Genomic DNA, 22,790 nt, shown 5'->3' with positions numbered 1-22,790 from the left:
TGATCAAATACCACCAAAAGAAAGCTCTATTTGTGGGAAAAAAAAAGGACGTAAATTTTGTTTGGGAGCCACGTCGCATGACCGCGCAATTGTCAGTTAAACGACGCAGTGCCGAATCGCAAAAAAGTGGTCTGGTCTTGACCAGCAAAATGGTCCGGGGCCGAAGTGGTTAAAGGACACAACATTCAGATTTTAGAAAAAATCCCATGTAAACAGTCTTTTAGTAACAGCTGATGTTAATTCACTGTACACCATCATAGGTAATCGTGAGGCCTTTATTTCTGTCCAATGGGCTTTAAATAGGTCCACTTTATCTCCCTCACTTAAGGGCTTCCTTTTCAAAATTACTTCTGGTACGATGGTAAGTTCTTTCTACAAACTCTCGGAGTTGCCATGGGTGCTTGTTTTGCACCAAGTGTCGCCAACATTTTTATGGCACTTTAGGAAGAGGAGTTCGTTTTTGGTAGCAGACCACACAGACGATTTGATGATATGGGAGGGAGATCTGATCAGCCTCCAACTCTTCATGTCAAGGCTCAATGGCAATACAAAAAATATTAGTTTATCCAGGAATGCTAATGCTTCATGCATAGCCTTCCTGGATTTAGACACATTTTTAACCACTTAACCGCCCATAGCCGAATAACGGCTACAGGGTGGTTGCTTAACCACTTGCTTACTGGGCACTTAAACACCCTTCCTGCCCAGACCAATTTTCAGCTTTCGGTGCTCTCACATTTTGAATGACAATTACTCAGTCATGCAACACTGTACCCAAATGAATTTTTTGTCCTTTTTTTCCCACAAATAGAGCTTTCTTTTGGGGGTATTTGATCACCTCTGGGGTTTTTATTTTTTGCGCTATAAATGAAAAAAGACCGAAAATTTTGAAAAAACAACGCATATTTCTTTGTTTCTGTAACAGAATTATGCAAATTATTCCTTCATAAATTTTGGCCACAATTTATACTGCTACATTTATTTGGTAAAAATAACCCAAATTAGTGGATATTATTTGGTCTTTGTGAAAGTTAGAGTCTACAAGCTGTGGTGCGAATCGCACAAAATTGATCACATCTGATGTACTGGTGTGGCCTATCTCGCTTCTTGTGACCCGAACAAGCCAGAAAAGTACAAATACCCCCCAAATCACCCCTTTTTGGAAAGTAGACATTCCAAGGTATTAAGTAAGAGGCATGGTGAGCTTTTTGATGTTGTCATTTTTTTCCCCACAATTCTTTGTAAAATGAAGATTTTTAATTTTTTGTATTTTTTTTTTCCACAAAATTGTCATTGTAATAGGTTATTTCTCTCAAATGGCACGTATATACCACAAATGACACCCCCAAAAAAAAATCTGCTACTCCTGAGTATTACAATACCACATGTGTGGAACTTTTTCACAGCCTGGCCACAGAGAGGCCCAACATGCAGGGAGCGCCATTACGTGTTCTAGAGCATAAAATTACACATCTAACTTGTTGACTAATTACACTTTTGAAAGCCCTGGAGCACCAGGACAATGACAAATGGCACTGGGGACAGGTTGGCACTTTTAACTTTTTTTTTTTTTTTACACTTACGGCACTGCAGCCGTTCATCTCTCCTCACACGCCGTCTGTGTGAGGAGGGAGAGCGGCGCTGAGAGATGATCTCATATGTTTACATATGAGATCATCTCACATTAGACACGCCGATCGCGCTGTAAACGGCCGCTGTGATTGGCCGTTTACAGCGATCTGTGTTTGCCTGTCTCCGGGAGACATGGCAAACACAGAACTTCCCCGATGCGCGCCCGCGGCGGTGCGCATTGCGGAAGTAAACAGGACGTCCAGGGACGGCCACCCGGACGAAAGCGCCTGCTCTACGGTCGTCATTCGGCTATAGGGCGGGCGCGAGGTGGTTAACTCCGAGAGGCCGTTATATAAACGTCCTCCCAGAATTCCGCTCTCGTGTGCCCCCTGGAGTGCGCACTCGAGAGCATCCGTGACCGCGGCCGTTTACCATGTGATCGCTCCATCAAATGACGGAGTGATCACTTGTAAACAAACCAGCGTCATGTTATGACACCGGTTCCTCCCTCCCCTCTCTGTGCCCACAGTGCTGCTGACCGAAAATTCCCTGCCAATACCCAGAGATACCCCCCCCTGCAATACCCAGCCATAGCCGGTGATACACACACACACACACACACACACACACACACACACCCCCCCCCCCGCAATACCCAGCCATAGCCGGTGATACACCCCTCCCCCCCCCTGCAATACCCAGCCATAGCCGGTGATACCACCCCCCACCCCCTGCAATACCCAGCCATAGCCGGTGATACCACCCCCCCCCCCGCAATACCCAGCCATAGCCGGTGATACCACCCCCCCCCCCCCTGCAATACCCAGCCATAGCCGGTGATACCACCCCCCCCCCCCCCCTGCAATACCCAGCCATAGCCGGTGATAAACCCCCCCCCCCTGCAATACCCAGCCATAGCCGGTGATACCCCCCCTTGCAAAACCCAGCCATAGCCGGTGATACCCCCCCCCTGCAATACCCAGCCATAGCCGGTGATACCCTGCAATACCCAGCCATAGCCGGTGATATCCTGCAATACCCAGCCAGCAGTCATATGTCCTTGACTTTGTGCGGGGATATCTGAATGATGCCTGTAGCTACGCCCATCATTCAGATATCCCTGCAGCTTTTTCAGCGATTCCCTACACCACAAGAACAATCATAGTGGCTGTTCCGCTGCTTGATCGTTCTTATAGGAGGCGAGAGGGGGCACCCCCCCTCCCAAAGCCCTCCGGTGCTTCTACCAACTCGCCAATACCAAGCCAGAATATTCTTTTTTTTTTTTACTTCAGGCTTCCCAGCCTAGAGGTGAGATGTGGGGGTCTTATTGATCCCATATCTCACTGTAAAGAGGACCTGTAATGCTATATTCCTATCACAAGGGATCTTTACATTCCTTGTAATAGGAATAAAAGTGATAAAAAAAATTATTTTTTGGGGGAAAAAAAAAAAAAAAGTCAAACTAAAATAGAGCAAAATGAACAAAAAAAAAAAAAAAAAAATTTAAAGCTCCCCTGTCCCCATGTACTCGCATGCAGAAGCGAACGCATACTCAAGTCCCGCCCACATATGAAAACCGTGTTCAAACCACACATGTGAGGTATCACTGCGAACATTAGAGCGAGAGCAATAATTCTAGCCCCAGACGACCTCTGCAACTCAAAACATGTAACCAGAAAAAAAAAAAAAAGTAAAGTAAAGCGTTGCCTATGGGGATTTTTAAGTAGTGACGTTTGGCGCCATTCCACGAGCGTGTGCAATTTTGAAGAGTGACATGTTAGGTATCTATTTACTCGGCGTAACTTCATCTTTCACATTATGCAAAAACATTGGTCTAACTTTACGGTTGCGTTTAAGCACAAAACTTTTTTCACCAAAAAAAAAAAAAAAAACGCTTTAGAAAAATTGCTGAACAAATACCGTGCGAGATAAAAAGTTGCAATGACCACCATTGCATTCTCTAGGGTCTTTGCTAAAAAAAAAAAAAAACAATGTTTTGGGGTTCCATGTAATTTTTTAGCAAATAAATGATGATTTTTACATGTAGGAGAGAAATGTCAGAATTGTCCTGGGTGCTCCAGAACACCTGATGGCGCTCCCTGCATGTTGGGCCTCTGTATGTGGCCACGCTGTGTAAAAGTTTCACACATGTGGTATCGCCATACTCGGGAGTAATAGCAGAATGTGTTTTGGGGTATGCATATGCTGTGTGTAAGAAATAAACTGATATGACAATTTTGTGAAAAAAAGAAAATCTTGATTTTGCAAAGAATTGTAGGAAAAAATGACAACTTCAAAAAAACTCATCATGCCCCTTACTAAATACCTTGGAATGTCCTCTTTCCAAAAAGGGGTCATTTGGGGGGCATTTGTACTTTTATGGCATGTTAGGGTCTCGAGAATTGAAATAGGCCATCAATTTTCAGATATTGGCACCATAGCTTGTGGACTCTAACTTTCACAAAGACCAAATAATATCCAATTTGTACTTATTTTTACCAAAGATATGTAGTAGTATACATTTTGGCCAAAATTTATGAAGAAAAAATGATTAATCTGCTAAATTTTATAACCAATTTTTTTTTTTTATACAGAATTTTCGGTCTTTTATAGCTCAAACAACAAAAAAAACTCAGCGGTGATTAAATACCACCAAAAGAAAGCTCTATATTTGTGTGGAAAAAAAAAAAAAGAAAAAATTTCATATGGGTACAGTGTTGCACGACTGAGTAATTGCCATTCAAAATGTGAGAGCGCCGTAAGCTTAAAATTGGTCTGGTTATTAAGGTTGTTTAAGTGTCCAGTGGTCAAGTGGTTAAAAAAAGGACGTTCTTTTAAGAGTAGAAACTACTTCAAGCTGACTGACAGAAATGGGTTCATACCACTGGACAGCTGTCATCATTCTTGGCTATACAATATACCCAGAGGTCAATTAATCTGCTTATGGCGGAATTGTATCCTGGACTCCATTTTGAACAGGCGAATATATTGGCCTTTTACGAAAAGGTTATACCAATGAGCATATAAAGGGTGATAGAGACAGCAGTGGACATATGGACTGTACTATTCTAGTAGCAAATTCTGATAAAAGTGAGAAGATAAAAGATAGCCGAGTCTAAAATAATCTTAGATTACAACATCCAACATAAGAAATGTAAGATTATGAGACATTGGGACATCATAAAAAATAAATAAATAAAATAAAATATAGATAGCATTTTGGGTACAGTACTACCCCCTCGTCCGAGATTTATTTAGAGGAGACCACCAACTCTGGAGGGACTTATTAGCCCCGAGTGTGGTGGATCCTCCAGTGATAAAAGAAAATAGAATCTTTAACTTCCTGTCAGGATTTTATGCTTGTGAGAAATGCCCAGCATGTAAGCAATGTAGACATAACCTTAAAAGGAGTTTACTGCCTTTGCTAATAGAAATATCTAATAGATATTATCAGATACTAATAGAAAATATCAGATAAAACATCATCTTATTACATGCGATACAGTAGGGGTTGTGTATATGTTGCAGTGTGACCACGGACTCCAATAAGTAGGCAGAACCTCCAGACCTATGGGTGTCCGCATTGCTTTACATGTAAACGGCATCAAAAGGGGTGTAAAAAAAACAAAAAAAAACAAACACACATTTACAAACATTTTAGATTATTCCATGACAGGGATCAAAGAGGTCTTAAATTCTGGGGTCTTGAAAAAGTGAACAATTGGAGAGGGAGAAATTTTATAAAGGCAGACGAGTCAACGGGAATCCTTGTAGAGTCATGAAATTCATGAAACCCAAGTTGCGGTCCCAAAGGGGTTAAATGTTGAATTTGACCTCAACGGTTTTATATCAGATAAGCAATTGTGCATTTCTTGTTCTAGTTATTGGAATTTATATTAAGATCATTTTATGGATGGCCGTGGGGCAACTTGACTTTTCCTAGTCCGTTTTTAAGTATTTTTTCCATCTAGAATGTTTGAGGTCTATATTTTATTTTGATAAGCGACCGTTTTGTAGAAGTATCTCTGGCTTCTGGTTCCGCCACATTCTGTGCAGACACCAGTTGTCTATATAAGACAGTCTGTCTAGTTCCACCCTCGCTGGCGAAGTCCTATCCGGAAGCAACACAGCATACAGGGGGAGGAGGGGGGGGGAGCTTATGCATGGACGTCACCCACTGCCATCCATGTGTGGACACACACACACACACACACACACACACACACACACACACACACTTGATCTACCGATCTTTTATAATTCTTTGGAGTTTATGCTTGTGCTCATGTTAATTGTATGGCCTTTTTTTGAATACATCAAAACGGCGTACACTTAGAGTGTGTCCTTATATTTTTATATACATTGGGGGAGGCGGTTTCATCATCCTCACACCCACCGCTCCTGACCTGGGTTTTTTTTTTTTCCATTGGAACCTTCTGCTGGATGATCTCTATTGGGCCGGAGTGAGGTTCTCTGCAATGGAGCCAGGAGTTGCCATCATCCCTGGTGGGATATATGCGTGTTTGACCTCCTGTAACAGAGGTCCACCTCTTCTGGTAAGTGCAATTTGGTTTATATGGTGGATGATAATGTCACCTATTCGCACTTGGAGGAATTATTTCATTTCCTGTCACAAGGAATCTTGTCTTGCATCTCCCTTGGATATAGCATCTTTTTACCTTATACAGATTGGACTTATTTCCTTTTTGTTTTGCCATTTATATTGTGCATTTAACACTGTTTACCAACACAATTAGAACTGTCTTCATACTTCAAGGTCACAGAAGGCAAAGGTTCAAAAAGGAAACTTGGTGAGAGCTTGTAGGACTACTGAGAGATCCAATTGAGCAAAAACATGAACAGGTCTGGAATGGGATAATGCCCTGAAAAATGTAATGATTAAAAGGGGTTGTAAAGGCAAATGTTTTTTTTCACTTTAATGCATTCTATGTATTAAGGTAAAAACATCTGACACTGCCTGTGCCCCCAGCCCCCCCCCCCCCCTCCCGTTTTACTTACCTGACCCCTCGAAAACCCTGCGCTCGCCGCCCGCTGTCCTCTTCACCGCTCAGCCTGGCCACTGATTGGCTGGAGTGGATGGAAGGAAAGCAGCGCAGCCATTGGCTTGCGCTGCTGTCAATCACATCCACTGACGTGGATCGGGGCCGTGTGATACAGCGAGTGGCTATAGCCATGCTTCTCACCATGCGAGGGAGCTTGCATGAACGTAATAAGTACCTAAGGGAGGAAGCAGACAGCCGCCGAGGGACCCCAGAAGAGCAGGTTCGGGGCCACTCTGTGCAAAACAAGCTGCACAGTGGAGGCAATTATAATTATTTTTTTTTATAAATAAATTGTTTTACAATCCCGTTAAGGGTTTTCAAAGCAACAGAGCGAACCCGAAGGACTGCCGAAGCTGCTGCCTGGACTTTTGAGTGTGCTGATCGCTAGCTTGTCTGCTCCTTGTTGAAGAAACTCCAGAATTAAAAGGTAAGATTTCCCAAAGGCCTTGAGTTGGACAGGCACCAAGGGTTGTTCCTTTTCCAAACGTTGCCAAATACAGCCCTCGTAAACCTCTTTACGTCTTAACAAAAAAAAGTGTCTACCAAGCATTGGGAGGTGTAGACTTTCCACTTGTGGATGACATAGGGGTCCTTGTAGCAGCAGGTCCTGGATACTGTTTGATCACTAAATGGAGGAGAGATGAAAGAGCCTTTTAGCTTGGAAAAAAGCCATGAAGATGACCGCCACTCTGTTTGAATCTTGAGGACCTGCGGAATTAGCTGTGGCTTCAGGTTGAGGATTAGGCAAAATTTTCCTAAAGGCTTTCCCACCAGAAATATATGGGAATAAAACCCCATTTCTTCTTTATGCACCTGTACAACCACTCTTTGAAGTATCAGATCCTGTACAAAGGTTCTTTATGGCTAGAGCATTTACCGGATTTTGTGGAATAGCCATCACAAAATACCTTCTTGGCCTCTGCAAATTCTATTTTGTACCTCTTGCTGGCATGATTTCTGGATGTACAGGCTTTCTCCTCAAGACTTGTCAACTTGCTTCAAATTCCTCTGGAAAATACTTCTTCCTGTCTGCTGTGTGATCCAAACGGATTCCAAATCTGGACCGAAGAGATCTAAAAACGGGATTCCGCATAGCCTAACCGTGGAGCTCCCCTGCCAGGTCTTCAGCCATAAGGCCCTTCTTGCTGAAAGAGAAGGCACTGAGCGTGCTGTCATAAGCACAGATTCTGTAGAACGCATCCACTATATATCCAATTGCCCTTGAAATTGTAGGAACAGAATCTAGAATCTTCTATAAATCTCATCCCTTTTATCCATTGCCTTCTTAAGGCTTCCTATGTTCTCAAAAGCAAAGTCTGTGGTTTTTGAGACTTTGGAAAAAAGCAGCATCCAACTTAGGCACTTTGTTCCAAACTGATGAAGACTCTTCATCAAAAAGAATGGGAAATGTATCTTGTGAGATCGTGTATATTATATATATATATATATATATATTTTTTTTTTTTTAGTCTGTCCTGACATTGCTTCTTTACCATGTCAGAGATGGCTTGCATGGACAGAAAAAAAAAAAAAAACACAACCCTTTTGGCTCGCTAAGCACCAGCAACATTTTATCATGAGATAAGAAATAAACAGAGTGTGAACCTGCCAACTGCATTATCCTCAACAAAAATTTTAATTCATTTAAAATAAAGTAGTAAGATCAATACTCGCATGCGCTTGAATATAGCATATCAGATATTGAACGGCTTTATACCCATGGTATCACAATACAGATGAAACGTTCCACAATAAGACCCTCTGATGCATTTGAAAGACGTCAGTCTTATTGTAGGAAGTTTCATCTAACGCGATACCATGGACTCCAATATCTGATATGCTGTATTCAAGCACATGTTTGTGAGTATTATTGCTTTTTGAATAAAGTCATTTATTTAGGATAATGCATTAGGCCAGTGAGCCCTCAGTTTATTTCTCATCTTAGTGTATCTAGACACTCCCAGTATTATGAGGGCAGCAAGGTGGCATTTAACCAAATTAACCAGGATAAGAGCCTAGAGTAACACCACTGTGGGGCTCACCTTTGAGCACAGGAGACATGTTGTATATGTTCAGACATTTTATCATGAAGCGAGAGATTCTTTTCCTCCGCCCTAATACCCAAGGTGGCATGAATCTCTTTAGGACGACGGTACACTTTTAGCAACAATTTATTTTTGATCCTAAGGCATCTTCCACCTCTTCTGAATCCCTTTCAGATCGTGGTGGAGGCGCAGCAACCTGTGCCAGGGGAATCCCTGACCCTGCATCCAAGGAAGCCGATGACTGGTGTGGCTGTGGGTTCAGAAGCACTTGGAGTGCAAAAAGACTAAGAGCCTGCAAAGTCACACTCAACTTGGCCTTCATAGAAGCCAGAAAGTCAGTTGCTGATGCCGATTTTTTCCCCTCACTAAAGCTCAGACACAATTCTTGCATAAAGGTTTTTTCCCCATGAATCCTCCAACCCCCTTACCTCCATAAGGAATAACGCAACCTTAAAAACTGACTTAGAGACTGACCTCATCTATTGAAAGGCAGAAGAGCTCTAGCATACATAAATCCCAACAATTTAAGTGAAAGCAGAAAGCTTACAATAAACAAAAAAGTGCATTAAAATGGCAATACCTGCTGATGCTTTCGGCTGTTTTTTGACATATTCTTCGATCTTTGCCAAAATTTCTGCAAACTTAAAAATAAATTCCAATTATCGCGTGGTAAAAAACACAAACCTATCAAGTAAGAGCAACAGTCAGTTAATTCCAAGTAGATAAAAAGAAAGGGCTACCACGTACACGCGTGTGTGCGTGCGCGTGTGTATTTTACACAGACTCTCACAAAAGTGAGTACATCCCTCACATTTTTTGTAAATATTTTTGAAGAAATTACACTTTTGCTACAGTGTAAAGTAGTGAGAGTGTACAGCTTGTATAACAGTGTAAATTTGCTGTCCCCCTCAAAGCACACAGCCATTCAATGTCTAAACCACTAGCAACAAAAGTGAATACACCTCCAAGTGAAAATGTCCAAATTGGGCCCAATTTGCCATTTTCCCTCCCCGGTGTCATGTGACTTGCTAGTGTTACGAGGTTCTCGGGTGTGAATGGGGAGCAGGTGTATTAAATTTGGTGTCATTGCTCTCACTCTCTTATACTGGTCACTGGAAGTTCAGCATGGCACCTCATGGCAAAGAACCCTCTGAGGATCTGAAAAACGAATTGTTGCTCTACATAAAGATGGCCTAGGTTATAAAAAGATTGCAAAGACCCTGAAACTAAGCTGCAGCACAGTGGCCAAGACCATACAGCAGTTTAACAGAACAGGTTCCACTCAGAACAGGCCTCGCCATGGTCGACCGAAGAAGTTGCGTGCACTTGCTCAGCGTCATATCCAGAGGTTGTCGTTGCGAAATAGATGTACAAGTGCTGCCAGTATTGCTGCAGGGTTTGAAGGGGTGGGGGTCAGCCTGTCAATGCTAAGACCATATGCCACACACTGCATCAAAATTGGTCAGCATGGTTGTCAAAGCCAGAAGAAAGCCTCTTAACCACTTGAGATCCGCGCTATAGTCAAATGACGGCTACAGCGCGGATCTCCTTTTCCGGGACTACGTCTATTGACGTCGTCCCGTGCACGAGCGGCCTGCGCGCCCTGATCGGCGAGTCTACGAGACTCGCCTGATCACCGATCCGTGCAAGGGGGTCGACCCCGACCCCTTATCACGTGATCAGATGTCAGCCAATGACAGCTGATCATGTGATATAACGGAGCCGGTAATCGGCTATTATTCCTCATCGTGCTGACAGTGCGAGGAGAGAAAAAAAAGCCGATCACCGGCGGCCGTGATCGGGACATCAGTCCCGATCACGGCCAGCCCTGCTAGTGCCCACCTGCCCCCTGCCAGTGCCCACCTGCAAGTGCCACATTAAAAAAAGTAAGTGCCACCCAGCAGTGCCCACAATCTGCCTTAAAGGTGCTGCACCCCAGTGTCACATATCCGTGCCCAGCAGTGTCATCTACCAGTGCCCAGCAGTGTCATCTACCAGTGCCCAGCAGTGTCATCTACCAGTGCCCAGCAGTGTCATCTACCAGTGCCCAGCAGTGTCATCTACCAGTGCCCAGCAGTGTCATCTACCAGTGCCCAGCAGTGTCATCTACCAGTGCCCAGCAGTGTCATCTACCAGTGCCCAGCAGTGTCATCTACCAGTGCCCAGCAGTGTCATCTACCAGTGCCCAGCAGTGTCATCTACCAGTGCCCAGCAGTGTCATCTACCAGTGCCCAGCAGTGTCACCCAGAGCCACCCATCTTATGTGCCCATCTTTGCCCATCAGTGCCCACCAATGCAGCCCATCAGTGCCCACCAATGCAGCCTCATCAGCGCACTTCAATGAAGGAGAAAAATGACCCGTTTGCAAAATTTTATAACAAACTATTAAACATGATTTTTTATTTTTTTTTGCATCTTTGTTTAGCAAAAAATAAAACTCTGAGCTGTAATTAAATACCACCAAAAGAAAGCTCTATTTGTGGGAAAAAAAAATTATAAAAATTTCATTTGGGTACAGTGTTGTATGCCCGCGCAATTGTCATTCAAAGTGCATCAGCGCTGAAAGCTGAAAATTGGTCTGGGACTGAGGGGGGTTTAAGTGCCCAGTAAGCAAGTGGTTAAAAAAAAGGCGATGCACAAGAAAACAAACAGTGTGCTGAAGACAAGTAGACCAAGGACATGGAATTACTGGAACAATGAGACCAAGATAGAGCTGCAACTAACGATTAATTTGTCTGTCGACTAATCTATCGATTATTTTTTTTATTTTTAAATGAATCTAGTGTGTTCCTTTTGTGATTAGATAATAATCCTTTGGATAACTTTACAAAAAAAATGATACGTACAATTTCTAAATATAATATTTCAACTTTTATTACATTTTTCCAAAAAGTACTTCAACGTGGTAAAGTTTTTACAGTATAAAAAAAGTGCCAAAAATAAAATGTAAACACTTTAGCATCAGGCACGAATAATGGCATTTCCATTAATTCAGAGCCAGAAGCATTAAAAAATGCCATATAAAAATGCTACAAAAGCATTGCTGCTCTGCACTGCTGCTCAACACTGTACAAAACACATGAAAGACATAATATTCAAAAATAGTGCCCAAAAATAAAAAAGGCAATGCTTTAGGGTATGAGGCATAAAAATGCCATATAAATTCTGCCTAACACTTTGCAAAAGATGCATTCTGAAGGCATTGTGTGTTAACCTTAATACTCAACCACACATAATGCCTTCAGAATGCATCTTTTGCAAAGTGTTAGGCAGAATTTATATGGCATTATGCCTCTTGACCTAAAGTGTTGTTTAACACCACTAAAATGCTGGTCAACATACACCACCACTATGTAATTGTAATCATCATTGATTGAATACATAGTGTTATTGTAGAGTCGATTGAGCAGTATTTTTTGTAATGTAAAACATACCTGAGGAGGTAACAGTTTTCAAGGAAGGAAGCAAGGAGGAACCAAGCCCACCAAAAGCACTGCTCAACACTGTGGCTGTGCAAAAATATGGCCAATAAAACACTGAAGACAGCCATGAGCCATCTCAACATAAATACACTAATACAGCCCAACAAGAACACACAGTCATGAGTGAAAAAGGTTGGGGGCCTGTGTTACTTCCTCCATTGCAATGCTATATTTTAGCATTGCAATGGAGGAAGGTTAGCATATCAACATGCTCTGATGTTAGGCTTGCTCTTTTTGTAGTCACAATGTTGCCACCAACTGAGAAAAGCCTTTCAGATGGTGTTGATGTTGCAGGCAGAGACAAGTAACTCTTTGCCAGCATGGCCAAGATGGGAAACCTCTTTTCATTTTCCTTCCACCATTTCAGCGGATTTTCTTCCTTTAGAATAGCCTGCTCACTGAAATACATGTGTATCTCATTCCGCACAACTTCACTGTGGGTTTCTTGATCTTGGATGTGACCAGTGTCATCCTCGCCATTACTGTGGTGGTCATCTGAATCTGAAGAACTGAGCAAAGTGTCTGACACTTGCCTCTTCTCAGAAAATTTCATGTCTGCACTGGTTGACCGTTGTTCCTCACATCGATGTTGCGTTTGCTCTTCCTCATATCCTCTTTTCACTTCAAGAGCAAGAGCTTGGACCTTGAGGTGAATTTATAAACTGTCCTCTGCTGGCAGGAATTTTAGTTTGCGGAATCTGGGGTCCAGGGCTGCTGCAATAAGACATTTTCTCCACCATCATCTCTGAATTTAGTTTCCCGCTCCCATCTTGATGTCATCTCCTGTGCAGCAACACTTTGGAAAACTTTGACTGCTGCTGTCTCGCAAATTGTGCTCTGTATGGATTTCTGGAGGCCCTTTACCAGAGGAGGTAGAGAGGAAGCAGTCACATAGGACTCTCCACTCAAGAAAACAGTAGCACACTCAAAATGGCTTCAGGACTTGTTCCACTTCCTTAAGTAAGCGCCACTGATCAGGTTTTAAATCCAGGAAGCGCTTCCCTCATGGTGTGACATCAGGATCGGAAAGAGTTGCAGTCACAGGCCACCTCTGTTCAAGCAGACGGCTGATCATGTGTAAAGTGCTGTTCCATCTTACGGATACATCATTTATTAGTGCATGCTCAGGGGTACCCATTTGTTGCTGCTTTGCTTTAAGCTTTGTAGTGGCCAGCTCACTTTTTTTTTAAATGTTCCACAAGGCACTTTGCAGCCCTCAGGGTCTTGCTGATCTGGGGATCCCTCATGGCATGGTTGACAACTAACTGCAATGTATGACCAGCACACCTGAGAGAAGAGATGCCATGCTTTTTTTCCAAAATACGCAGAGCAGCGACAACATTTGCAGCGTTCTCATGGACAACTACATTTACATTGGCCATGGATATCTCAAACTTTTCAGCTGCTTTTTGCACCCAGTTAGCAATGTTTTCAGCTGTGTGCTGATCTTCAAATGGCATAGTGGTCAGATTGTACGATGTAAGATTACAGTCTTCATTGATGAAGTGGCATGTGACACCCAAGTATGCCTCTGTGGCAATGCTGGTCCATGCGTCTGTGGCGAGAGCCATTTTTGATTTCACATCTTTGAGTGACGCTTTCAAATCTTTCAAAATTCTCCTCATATTTCTTCTCCATCAGCTTAATGAAATGGGACCTGGAGGGAAGTGTGTATCCTGGGTAAAACGTGTTGATCATCTCACAAAATCCTTGACAGTCTACAATGGAAAGAGGTCGCATATCTTTTACAATCATGTTGAGTATGCTATTGGTATATGCAACGGCCATTTGGGGTGTGCAAACAGTGACATCCTTTTTATGGAAGAAGAACTCCTGTACACAGCTTTGCCTCTTCCTGAGAAAAATAAAATAAAAAAAATGAGCAAAGCAGCACAGCAACAAATATGTACCCCCTGGGCATGCACTAATAATGATGCATCTTACTTACTAGCAGTAGCAACATGAGCATATAAAATATATTAATAAATATTGACCACAAAATGAACAAAATACTAGTAAGTAGTACTTACAAAGATGGCTCATCCGTTTGAGGCCGTAGTGCGCCAGGATGTTTTCTTCTGAGGTACTCGTGCATCGCAGTAGTGCTGCCGTGGTACGCCATTTCGGTTTTGCAGAGGGAACAAAGGACCATTTTATCTGGCCTCTGTTTAAAGAATTCCCATACCTTTGAAAGTCGTGGTCTGGCTTTTCGTGCTGCACCGGAACTTTTTTCCACATTCCCGGGAGCAGGGGGACGAGGAGCATCAGCGGTAGCTGCCGCCGCCATTTATCCGCGAGATGACACGTGCGCGACGCGTCGACAGCATTCACGCACATGGACGTACTTTCGTAGTCGATTACGTCGACGTGTCGTGGCAGCTCTAGACCAAGTAAACTTATTTAGTTCAGATGGAGTCACGTGTGTGTGGCGGCAACCACGCGAGGACTACAAAGACAAGTGTGTCTTACCTACAGTCAAGCGTAGTGGAGAGTGTCACGGTCTGGGGCTGCATGAGTGCTGAGAGCACTGGGGAGTTCATGGAGGGAACCATGAATGCCAACATGTACCAACACAGTAGCATTTACTTTGAAAAAATTAGAGAGTGTTCAAAGCGGGCCGGTTGCCTGAATACTTCAGCTAGGAATAATGGAATAGGACTCCGGTTCTATTTTGTTGGTTTTCGGAACTGGGGCCATGATTAAGAGTCGTATTGTGCCGCTAGGAGGTGAAAATCTTGGACCAGCGCAAGACGAACCAAAGCAAAAGCATTTGCCAAGAATGTTTTCATTAATCAAGAACGAAAGTCGGAGGTTCGAAGAATCAGATAGTCGTAGTTCCGACCATAAACTATGCCGACTGGTGATCCGTCTGCGTTATTCCCATGACCCGCCGAGCAGCTTCCGGGAAACCAAAGTCTTTGGGTTGTATGGTTGCAAACCATGTACCGACGCATACTGAAGCCGAGCATTATCCCTTCCGAGACTTGGCCGCAGGGCAGTATTGCAACACGATAACCACAAATTCCCCTCCAAGACGACCACTGCCTTGATAAAAAAGCTGAAGGTAAAGGTGATGGTCTGACCAAGCATCTTTCCAGACCTAAACCCTATTGAGCATCTGTGGGGCATTCTCAAAACGGAACGGAGGAGGAGCGCAAGGTCTCCCAACATCCACCAGCTCCGTGAGGTTGTTATGGGGAAGAGGACTCCAGTGGCAACCTGTGAAGCTCTGGTAAACTCCATGCCCAGGAGGGTTAAGGCAGAGCTTGAAAATAATGGTGGCCACACAAAATATGGATACTTTGGACCCAATTTGGACATTTTCACTTAGGGGGGTGCAAACGTTTGTTGCCAGCAGTTTAGATATTAATGGCTGCGTGTTATTTTGGAGGTGACAGCAAATTTACACCGTTATAAAAGCTGTACACTCACTACTTTACATTGTAGCAAAGCGTAATTTCTTCAGTGTTGTCAAATGTAAAGATATAAAATATTTACATAAAATGTGAAGGGTGTACTCACTTTTGTGAGAGTATGTATGTATGTATGTATGTATGTATGTATGTATGTATGTATGTATGTATGTATGTATGTATGTATGTATGTATGTATGCATGTATACACACACACACAAAGCACATACCATGGCAGAATTTATGATTTCTTAGCCATTTTTCAGAGAATATGAATGAGAACATTTTTCACTTACTATTAGTGTTTGGCTGAAGCCATTTATAATCAACTGTGTTTACTCTTTAAAGCACAAGGACAACTACCCAAATTACTCTAATCAAAAGTTAACATGCACAAAAATTTGACACAAATGGGTTTGAATCCTCACCTGTGATCTGTTTGCTTGTAATTAGTGTATAAAAAGGTCATTGTGTTTCTGGACTCCTGACAGACCCTTGCATCTTTCATCTAGTGCTGCACTGACGTTTCTGGATTCAGAGTCATGGGGAAAGCAAAAGAAAGAATGGTCAAAGAAACCGCGTGGGAGGAAAAAAAAAAAAAAAAAAAAAAAAAAAAAAAAAAAAATGTAGTTGAACTGTAAAAACAGGAAAGGGATATAAAAAGGATACTCAAGGAATTGAGAATGCCAATCAGCAGTGTTCAAACTAAACAAGAAGTGAAAAATTAGGAGTTCTGTTGAAACCAAACCACGGTCAGGTAGATGAACTAAAATTTCAGCCACAACTGCCAGGAAAATTGTTCGGGATGCAAAGCAAAACCCACAAATAACTTCAGGTTAAATACAGGACTCTGAAAACACATGGTGTTGCTGTTTCAAGATGCATTTGAAGAAAGATAGGCTGCAGGGTTGAGTCGTCAGAAGCCATTACTACTCAAGTGCGACAAAGTATGCCGCTTACAATACGCCAAAACACAGACAAGCCTCAAGCCTTCTGGCACAAAGTAATTTGGGGCGACGAGACCAAAATTTAGATTTTTGGCAACAACCATAAACGCTACATTTGGAGAGGAGTCAACAAGGTCTATGATGAAAAGTACAGAGGTGGATCACTGATGTTTTGGGGGGGGATGTACGAGCTACGAAGGCACAGGAAATGGTCAAAATTTTTGGAAAGATGAAAGTCAAAAAAAAAAGTAAAGGCTGAAGGAAAATTTGCATTCATCAGCCAGGAAGCTGTGCATGGGACGTACTTGGACATGCCAACATGACAATGATCCAAAACAAGGCTAAGTCAACCTGTCATTGGCTTTAGCAGAATAAAGTGAAGATTCTGGAGTGGCCATCTCAGTCTCCTGACCTCAATTTCATTGAGCCACTCTAGGGAGATCTCAAAACGTGTAGTTCACGCAAGACAGCCCAAGAATTTACAAGAACTTTAGGCTTTTTGATAAAGAGGAAAGGGCAGGTTTACCATATGAGAAGATACAGAGCCTCATCCACAAATGGCACAAGAGACTAAAAGCTTCCATTGATGTTAAAGAGGGCAATACACGATATTAAGAACTGGGATATGTAAACTTTTGATCAGAGTCATTTGGGTAGTTTGTTGCCATTATGATTTAAAAAGTGGTTGTAAACTGTTCAGATCACTTTTTGCTACAGGTAAGCCTACAAGGCTTTCCTGTAGCTACCCAGGATATCTCCTAAACCTGCACGGTTTTGGAGTTATCCACTGTATGTGTGCCGCACACTGAAGCAATGGCACAGCACACTTCAATCTGTGTGCCGTTACCGCTGGTTCCTGGGCGCATGCGTGGGAGCGATGTCATCGCGGATCTGGCCAATCAGAGCGCTGGAGCAGCAATACCCGGCAGTAACCCCGGGAGTGATGTCGCTGGCCGGTGCTGTGTGCGGGCACCACAGCGAGGGCTTCGATCTCAGGTGAGTATTACATAATGAGCTAGTATTCTATGCATACTAGTTCATTATGCCGTTGTCTTGCAGGCGTTAGTTTGTCTTTTTTTGTGGGTTTACAACCATTTTAAAGAGTAAAACACAGTTGATTGATAATAAAGGGCTTCAGCCAAACACTAACCATGAGAGAAATAAAAGATTGTGTTATAATTCATATCCTCTGAAAAATGGCATAGGAGATGGAGACAGAGAAATATAATATATTAAAATTTATTTATATAAATTATATATATATATATATATATATATATATATATATATATATATATATATATATATATATATATATATATATATATATATATATATATATATATATATATATATATATAATCTCTATGTACACACACACACACATTTTTATATTAGGCAGGTATGGAAAAAATACTGTAAAAATTTGAATGCTTTCAGAAATATAATTGCTAGTTTACATTTATCAAAATTAAAAATCAAAATATTTGTTGACACCACTCTGATTTTTGAAACAGCATCACTTCTTCTAGGTACACTTGCACATAGTTTTTGAAGGCACTCGGCAGACAGGTTGTTCCAGACATCTTGGAGAACTAATCACAAATCTTTTGTGGATGTAGGCTGCCTCAAATCCTTTCGTTTTTTTCATGTAAGCCCAGACAGACTCGACATTGCGATCGTGGCTCTGCAAGGACCAAACAATTACTTACAGGGCTCCTTGTTCTTTACGCTCAAGATAGTTTTTTTTAATGACATTAGCTGCACGTTTGGAGTCAATGTCCTGCTACAGAATAAATTTAGAGCCAATCACATGCCTCCCTGATAGCTACGGCATGATGGGTAAATACCCTGTATCTGAACATTTTTCAGCATGGAGACCACAGATTGTGTCCAGATCTCCAAGTCCATTTGCAGAAAAGCAGTCTCAAACGTGCAAGAAACCTCCACTATGCCTCACTGTTGCCTGCAACATTCATTGTGCTGCTCGCCAGCCCTTCACGAACTGCCTCCTGCAACAGCCAAAAATTTAAAATTTTTTCTAATCAGTCCAGACCACCTGCTGCCTTTTTTCTTTAGCAGGCTTTAGACCACTGTCAGTTGTAAATGGGTCACTGTAGTGCAGAACAAGCTGCACTCCTGTGATCCACAGGAAAAAATAAAAAATAAACAACAAGCCTTGGCTGCACTGCTCCTTTAACATGTGTATAGAAAAATCAGTTAGCAGCCCTGCAAATCTTAGAAATGGAAGCGCCCAAGAGGTACCAACAAGTGGAGTGATTCTTAACAAGGGAAGATTCCTATTCAAGGTTTAAGCGGCTTAATCCACCCATAAATGGCTAGAAGCAATGGCCAAGAGGTAAAGTCACACTGCACACACTACATCTAAGGCCCATTTCACACGGACGGCTGTTCTGCTGCAGTTAAAAGCATATCATTTGTTCTGTGAAATTCAAGACTCCAGGCACTGAGATCAGCTGCATTTGTACAGTGCGATTACATGTGGTTGCCTTTAGCTGCGGTAGCAATTCCCATAGCAACTTTTTTTTTTCCTTGGGTCCCTTGAATCTATCCATGATGCATTTCGGTCCTCTGCATATCAAACCATCTATATCTTTTTTCCCCATGCTGCTATCCACAGGTGAAATAGTACACTGCGATTACCTGCGGTTATGTGCAGATAGCTGCTCTAAATCGCTCCTGGATGCAGTCAATTCTATTTTTTCTATCCCCATCCAACCGCATGTAACTAAAATCGCAGCTAAACACAGTGTGTGAATGGGGCCCATAGGAAAGCATTGTGTGCTTTTAGCTGCGGTAGAAAACAGAAAGAATTACATTGTATATCCCTGTATGTTACCGTAGTTCAGGTGCTTATCTAATAGTTTAAAAAAAAAAAAAAAAAAAAAAAAAAACATCGATGCCCCCCTCACTGAAACCACCACCTGTCGAAGGGAATTCCACATCGTTGCTACTCTTACAGTAAAGAACCCTCTAAGCAGTTTAAGGTTAAACTTCTTCTCTTCTAATTTGAACAAGTGGCCATGTGTCTGATTAAACTTCCTTCCACCAAAAAGTTTTGTCCCTATTGTGGGGTCACCAATATAGCATTTGTAAATTTAAATCATATCCCCTCTCAAGCGTCTTTTCTCCAGAGAAAAAAAATAAAGTTCAGTGCTCGCAACCTTTCTTCATAACCAATATCCTCCAGATCCTTTACCAGCTTTGTTACCCTTCTTTGTACTCGCTCCATTTCCAGTACATCCTTCCTGAGGACTGGTGCCCAGAACTGGACAGCATATTTCAGGTGAGGCTGAACCAAAGTCTTGTAGAGTGGGAGAATTTATCGCTTTATTAATAGCTTTATCCCTGGCGTTAATCCCCTTTTTAATGTATGACAATATTCTGTTTGTTTTGTTAGCAGCAGCTTGGCATTGGATGTCACTGCTGAGCTTATCTACTAGGACCCCCATGTAGTTTTCCATCCCAGATTCCCCCCAGAGGTTGACCCCCAAGTGAATAGACGGCATTCATATTTTTGCCCCCCAAATGAATTATTTACATTTTTCTACATTAAACCTCATTTACAATGCAGTTGTCCACCCCATTAATTTATTCAGATCTTCTTGCTAGGTTTCCACATCCTGCAGAGAAGTTATTGCCATGCTTAGCGTTGTCCGCAAATACAGAGATTGAACAGTTTATCCTATCCCCTGGGTCGTTTATTCAGGTTAATGGATTCATTTCTGTATAACTGAGAGGACCAAGTTTAAAAGAAAAGTTTGTAAAGTCAAGTATTTTTTCTTTTAAAATAACAGACCTGGTATACTTACCTGCTCGGTGCAATTGTTGCACAGAGTGGCCCAATTCTCCTCTTCTCAGTGTGCCACCATAGGAAGCCACAACTCCTGGATCGTTCTCAACTCACACCACTTGATTATAAAGACAGACAGACAGTCAGGCTCGGCTCTACCCCCATATCCCTCCAGGCAAAAAAAAGCTTAGTAAACCATTTTGCCCTTGGCTTTTTTCAGGATTTGCCGATCAGCCTTTGGGGATGAGGGACTGGCGATAGCTAGAGGATCAGGCCAGAAGTGCCGTTTCACCTGCCAGAATTGATGGGTAGAACGATCTATCACACCCATACTTTTGGTATCTGGTTCTTTGGTGCAGGGTCTGCTCCAGATTGGAAAGGTCCCCCTACTTCGCACTGTAGAAATCATCATAGGCAGAAAAATATGCAGGGAACATGGTAGGAGCCACCCTCGATAGAAATCAATTCGTTATAAAAGAATAAAAAAAAAAAAATATTAAATCATGTTATAGCCATACACAGGCAACTTTACACTAACAAGGAAATATTAATAATCAGCTCCAGCAGGTTTGCAGGGAATAAAGGTATGATGAGGTCTGAGCGTTTTACCCTACGCTTGTACACGGTTTAGAGGTGTATATGATTCTAACACGATTTTAATGTGCTCCTGTGATGAGCGGGTAAGACCACATTTAAATCCAAAGGATTTAGAGGTGCCTTGATAGGGGGATTAATCCATGTTACCCCCTGAATAAGCTACACACCAAGATTGGGAAGCAAGAGGCCATTGAAAAAAAACCCTGACAAGGCTGGGGTCTGGCCCTTGATAGAAGTCAAGGCCAGCTTCATTTCAGATCCCATTTGCAGGAAATCAGGGATCCTGCCTAGGACATACTTCCTGGGGTGCCCACCCCTGGGATCCACACCAAGAAACATATGCCTTCCAGACTCTATTGTAAATGATTCTGTAAGTCGGCTTCCTGGCATCAAAGTAGACACTACCGAAGGAGATCACCCACAATCCTTTATAAAGTGGGATTCAACAGTCAAACCTGTTCTATTTTTCGTCCATAAGGTAGAATGCAATACCGAACCTTGTGCAAGAAGGTCTGGCTATAAATGTCAGAGTCCGAAGGACTTCTACTGCTAACTTTATGATCTCGGTAAGCCAAGATCTTCTGGGACCCGCTGGGGCCGTCAGAATCACCTCCTTTCGTTCCTGCGAAGAAGGCGTGGTAAGTAGCAGAACTGGAGGAAATGCATAGACCAGTAAAAACTGATCCCATGAGAAGACTAATGCGTCTGTTCCATCTGCTAGAGGATCCCTTGTTCGACACAAAGTTGTCAACTTTGTTGTTGAAGAAGCTGGACGTGAATAGGTCCATGTCCGGAATACCCCATCTCTGACATATCGTTAGGAAGAGGTCGGGGTGAAGAGAACATTCTCCCGGAAATAATTGTTGGCTACTCAAGTAGTCCACCTGCCAATTCTTCTATTCCTGGAATGAAAATTGCCAATTGGCAAGAAATGTGTTCTGCCCAAGCTAGAACATTTTTCACCTCTTTTTGGGCTGCACAACAAACTTCTAGTGCCCTCTTGGTGATTGATGTAAGCCACAGCCGTGGGGACTTGTCGGATTGAATCCCGACAGGACAGTCCCGTAATAGTTACATAGTTACATAGTTAGTCAGGTTGAAAAAAGACACAAGTCCATCCAGTTCAACCTTAAAAACAAATAAAATAATCGTACAATCCAGATACCCAATTTTATGCCCACAATTGATCCAGAGGAAGGCGAAAAAAAAACCCAGCAGAGCATGCTCCAATTTGCTACAGCAGGGGAAAAAAAATTCCTTCCTGATCCCCCAATAGGCGATCGGATTTTCCCTGGATCAACTTTACCTATGTTAGTACCTAGTTATATTATGTACCATCAGGAAAGTATCCAAGCCTTTCTTAAAGCAATCTACTGAACTGGCCAGAACCACCTCTGGCGGGAGTCTATTCCACATTTTCACAGCTCTAACTGTGAAGAAACCTTTCCGTACTTGAAGATGAAATCTCTTTTCCTCTAGACGTAAAGAGTGCCCCCGTGTCCTCTGGGTTGACCGTAGAGAGAACAACTCAACACCAAGTTCACTATATGGACCCCTAATGTATTTGAACATGTTGATCATATCCCCCCTTAATCTCCTCTTCTCAAGAGTGAATAAATTTAGTTCCTCTAATCTCTCCTCATAGCGGAGTTCCTCCATGCCTCTTATCAGTTTGGTTGCCCTTCTCTGCACTCTCTCCAGTTCCCCGATATCCTTTTTGAGAACTGGTGCCCAAAACTGAACGGCATATTCCAGGTGAGGTCTTACTAATGATTTAACAGGGGCAAAATTATATCTCTATCTCTTTCTCTGGAGTCCATACCTCTCTTAATACAAGAAAGGACTTTGCTCGCTTTG

General features: G+C 42.4%; 1 protein-coding gene across 3 annotated transcripts in view; it reads right to left on the bottom strand.

Annotated features, from left to right (window-relative positions):
- Window positions 1–22,790, bottom strand: part of LOC143933914 (U4/U6 small nuclear ribonucleoprotein Prp31-like) — a 232,544-nt gene that overhangs the window by 167,846 nt on the left and 41,908 nt on the right. For all 3 annotated transcript variants that reach the window (XM_077457063.1, XM_077457067.1, XM_077457066.1), the window contains exon 3: window positions 9,261–9,321. In XM_077457063.1, the coding sequence (XP_077313189.1) occupies window positions 9,261–9,321 (61 nt within the window). The remainder of the gene's footprint in view (window positions 1–9,260; window positions 9,322–22,790) is intronic.

Source organism: Lithobates pipiens, unplaced genomic scaffold, assembly GCF_037356315.1.
Source record: "Lithobates pipiens isolate NorthernLeopardFrog02 unplaced genomic scaffold, aLitPip1_a1.2 Scaffold_27, whole genome shotgun sequence".
Taxonomy (NCBI): Eukaryota; Metazoa; Chordata; class Amphibia; order Anura; family Ranidae; genus Lithobates; species Lithobates pipiens.
Note: the sequence above shows the minus strand (reverse complement) of the source record. Positions and strands in the feature narration are given on the sequence as shown.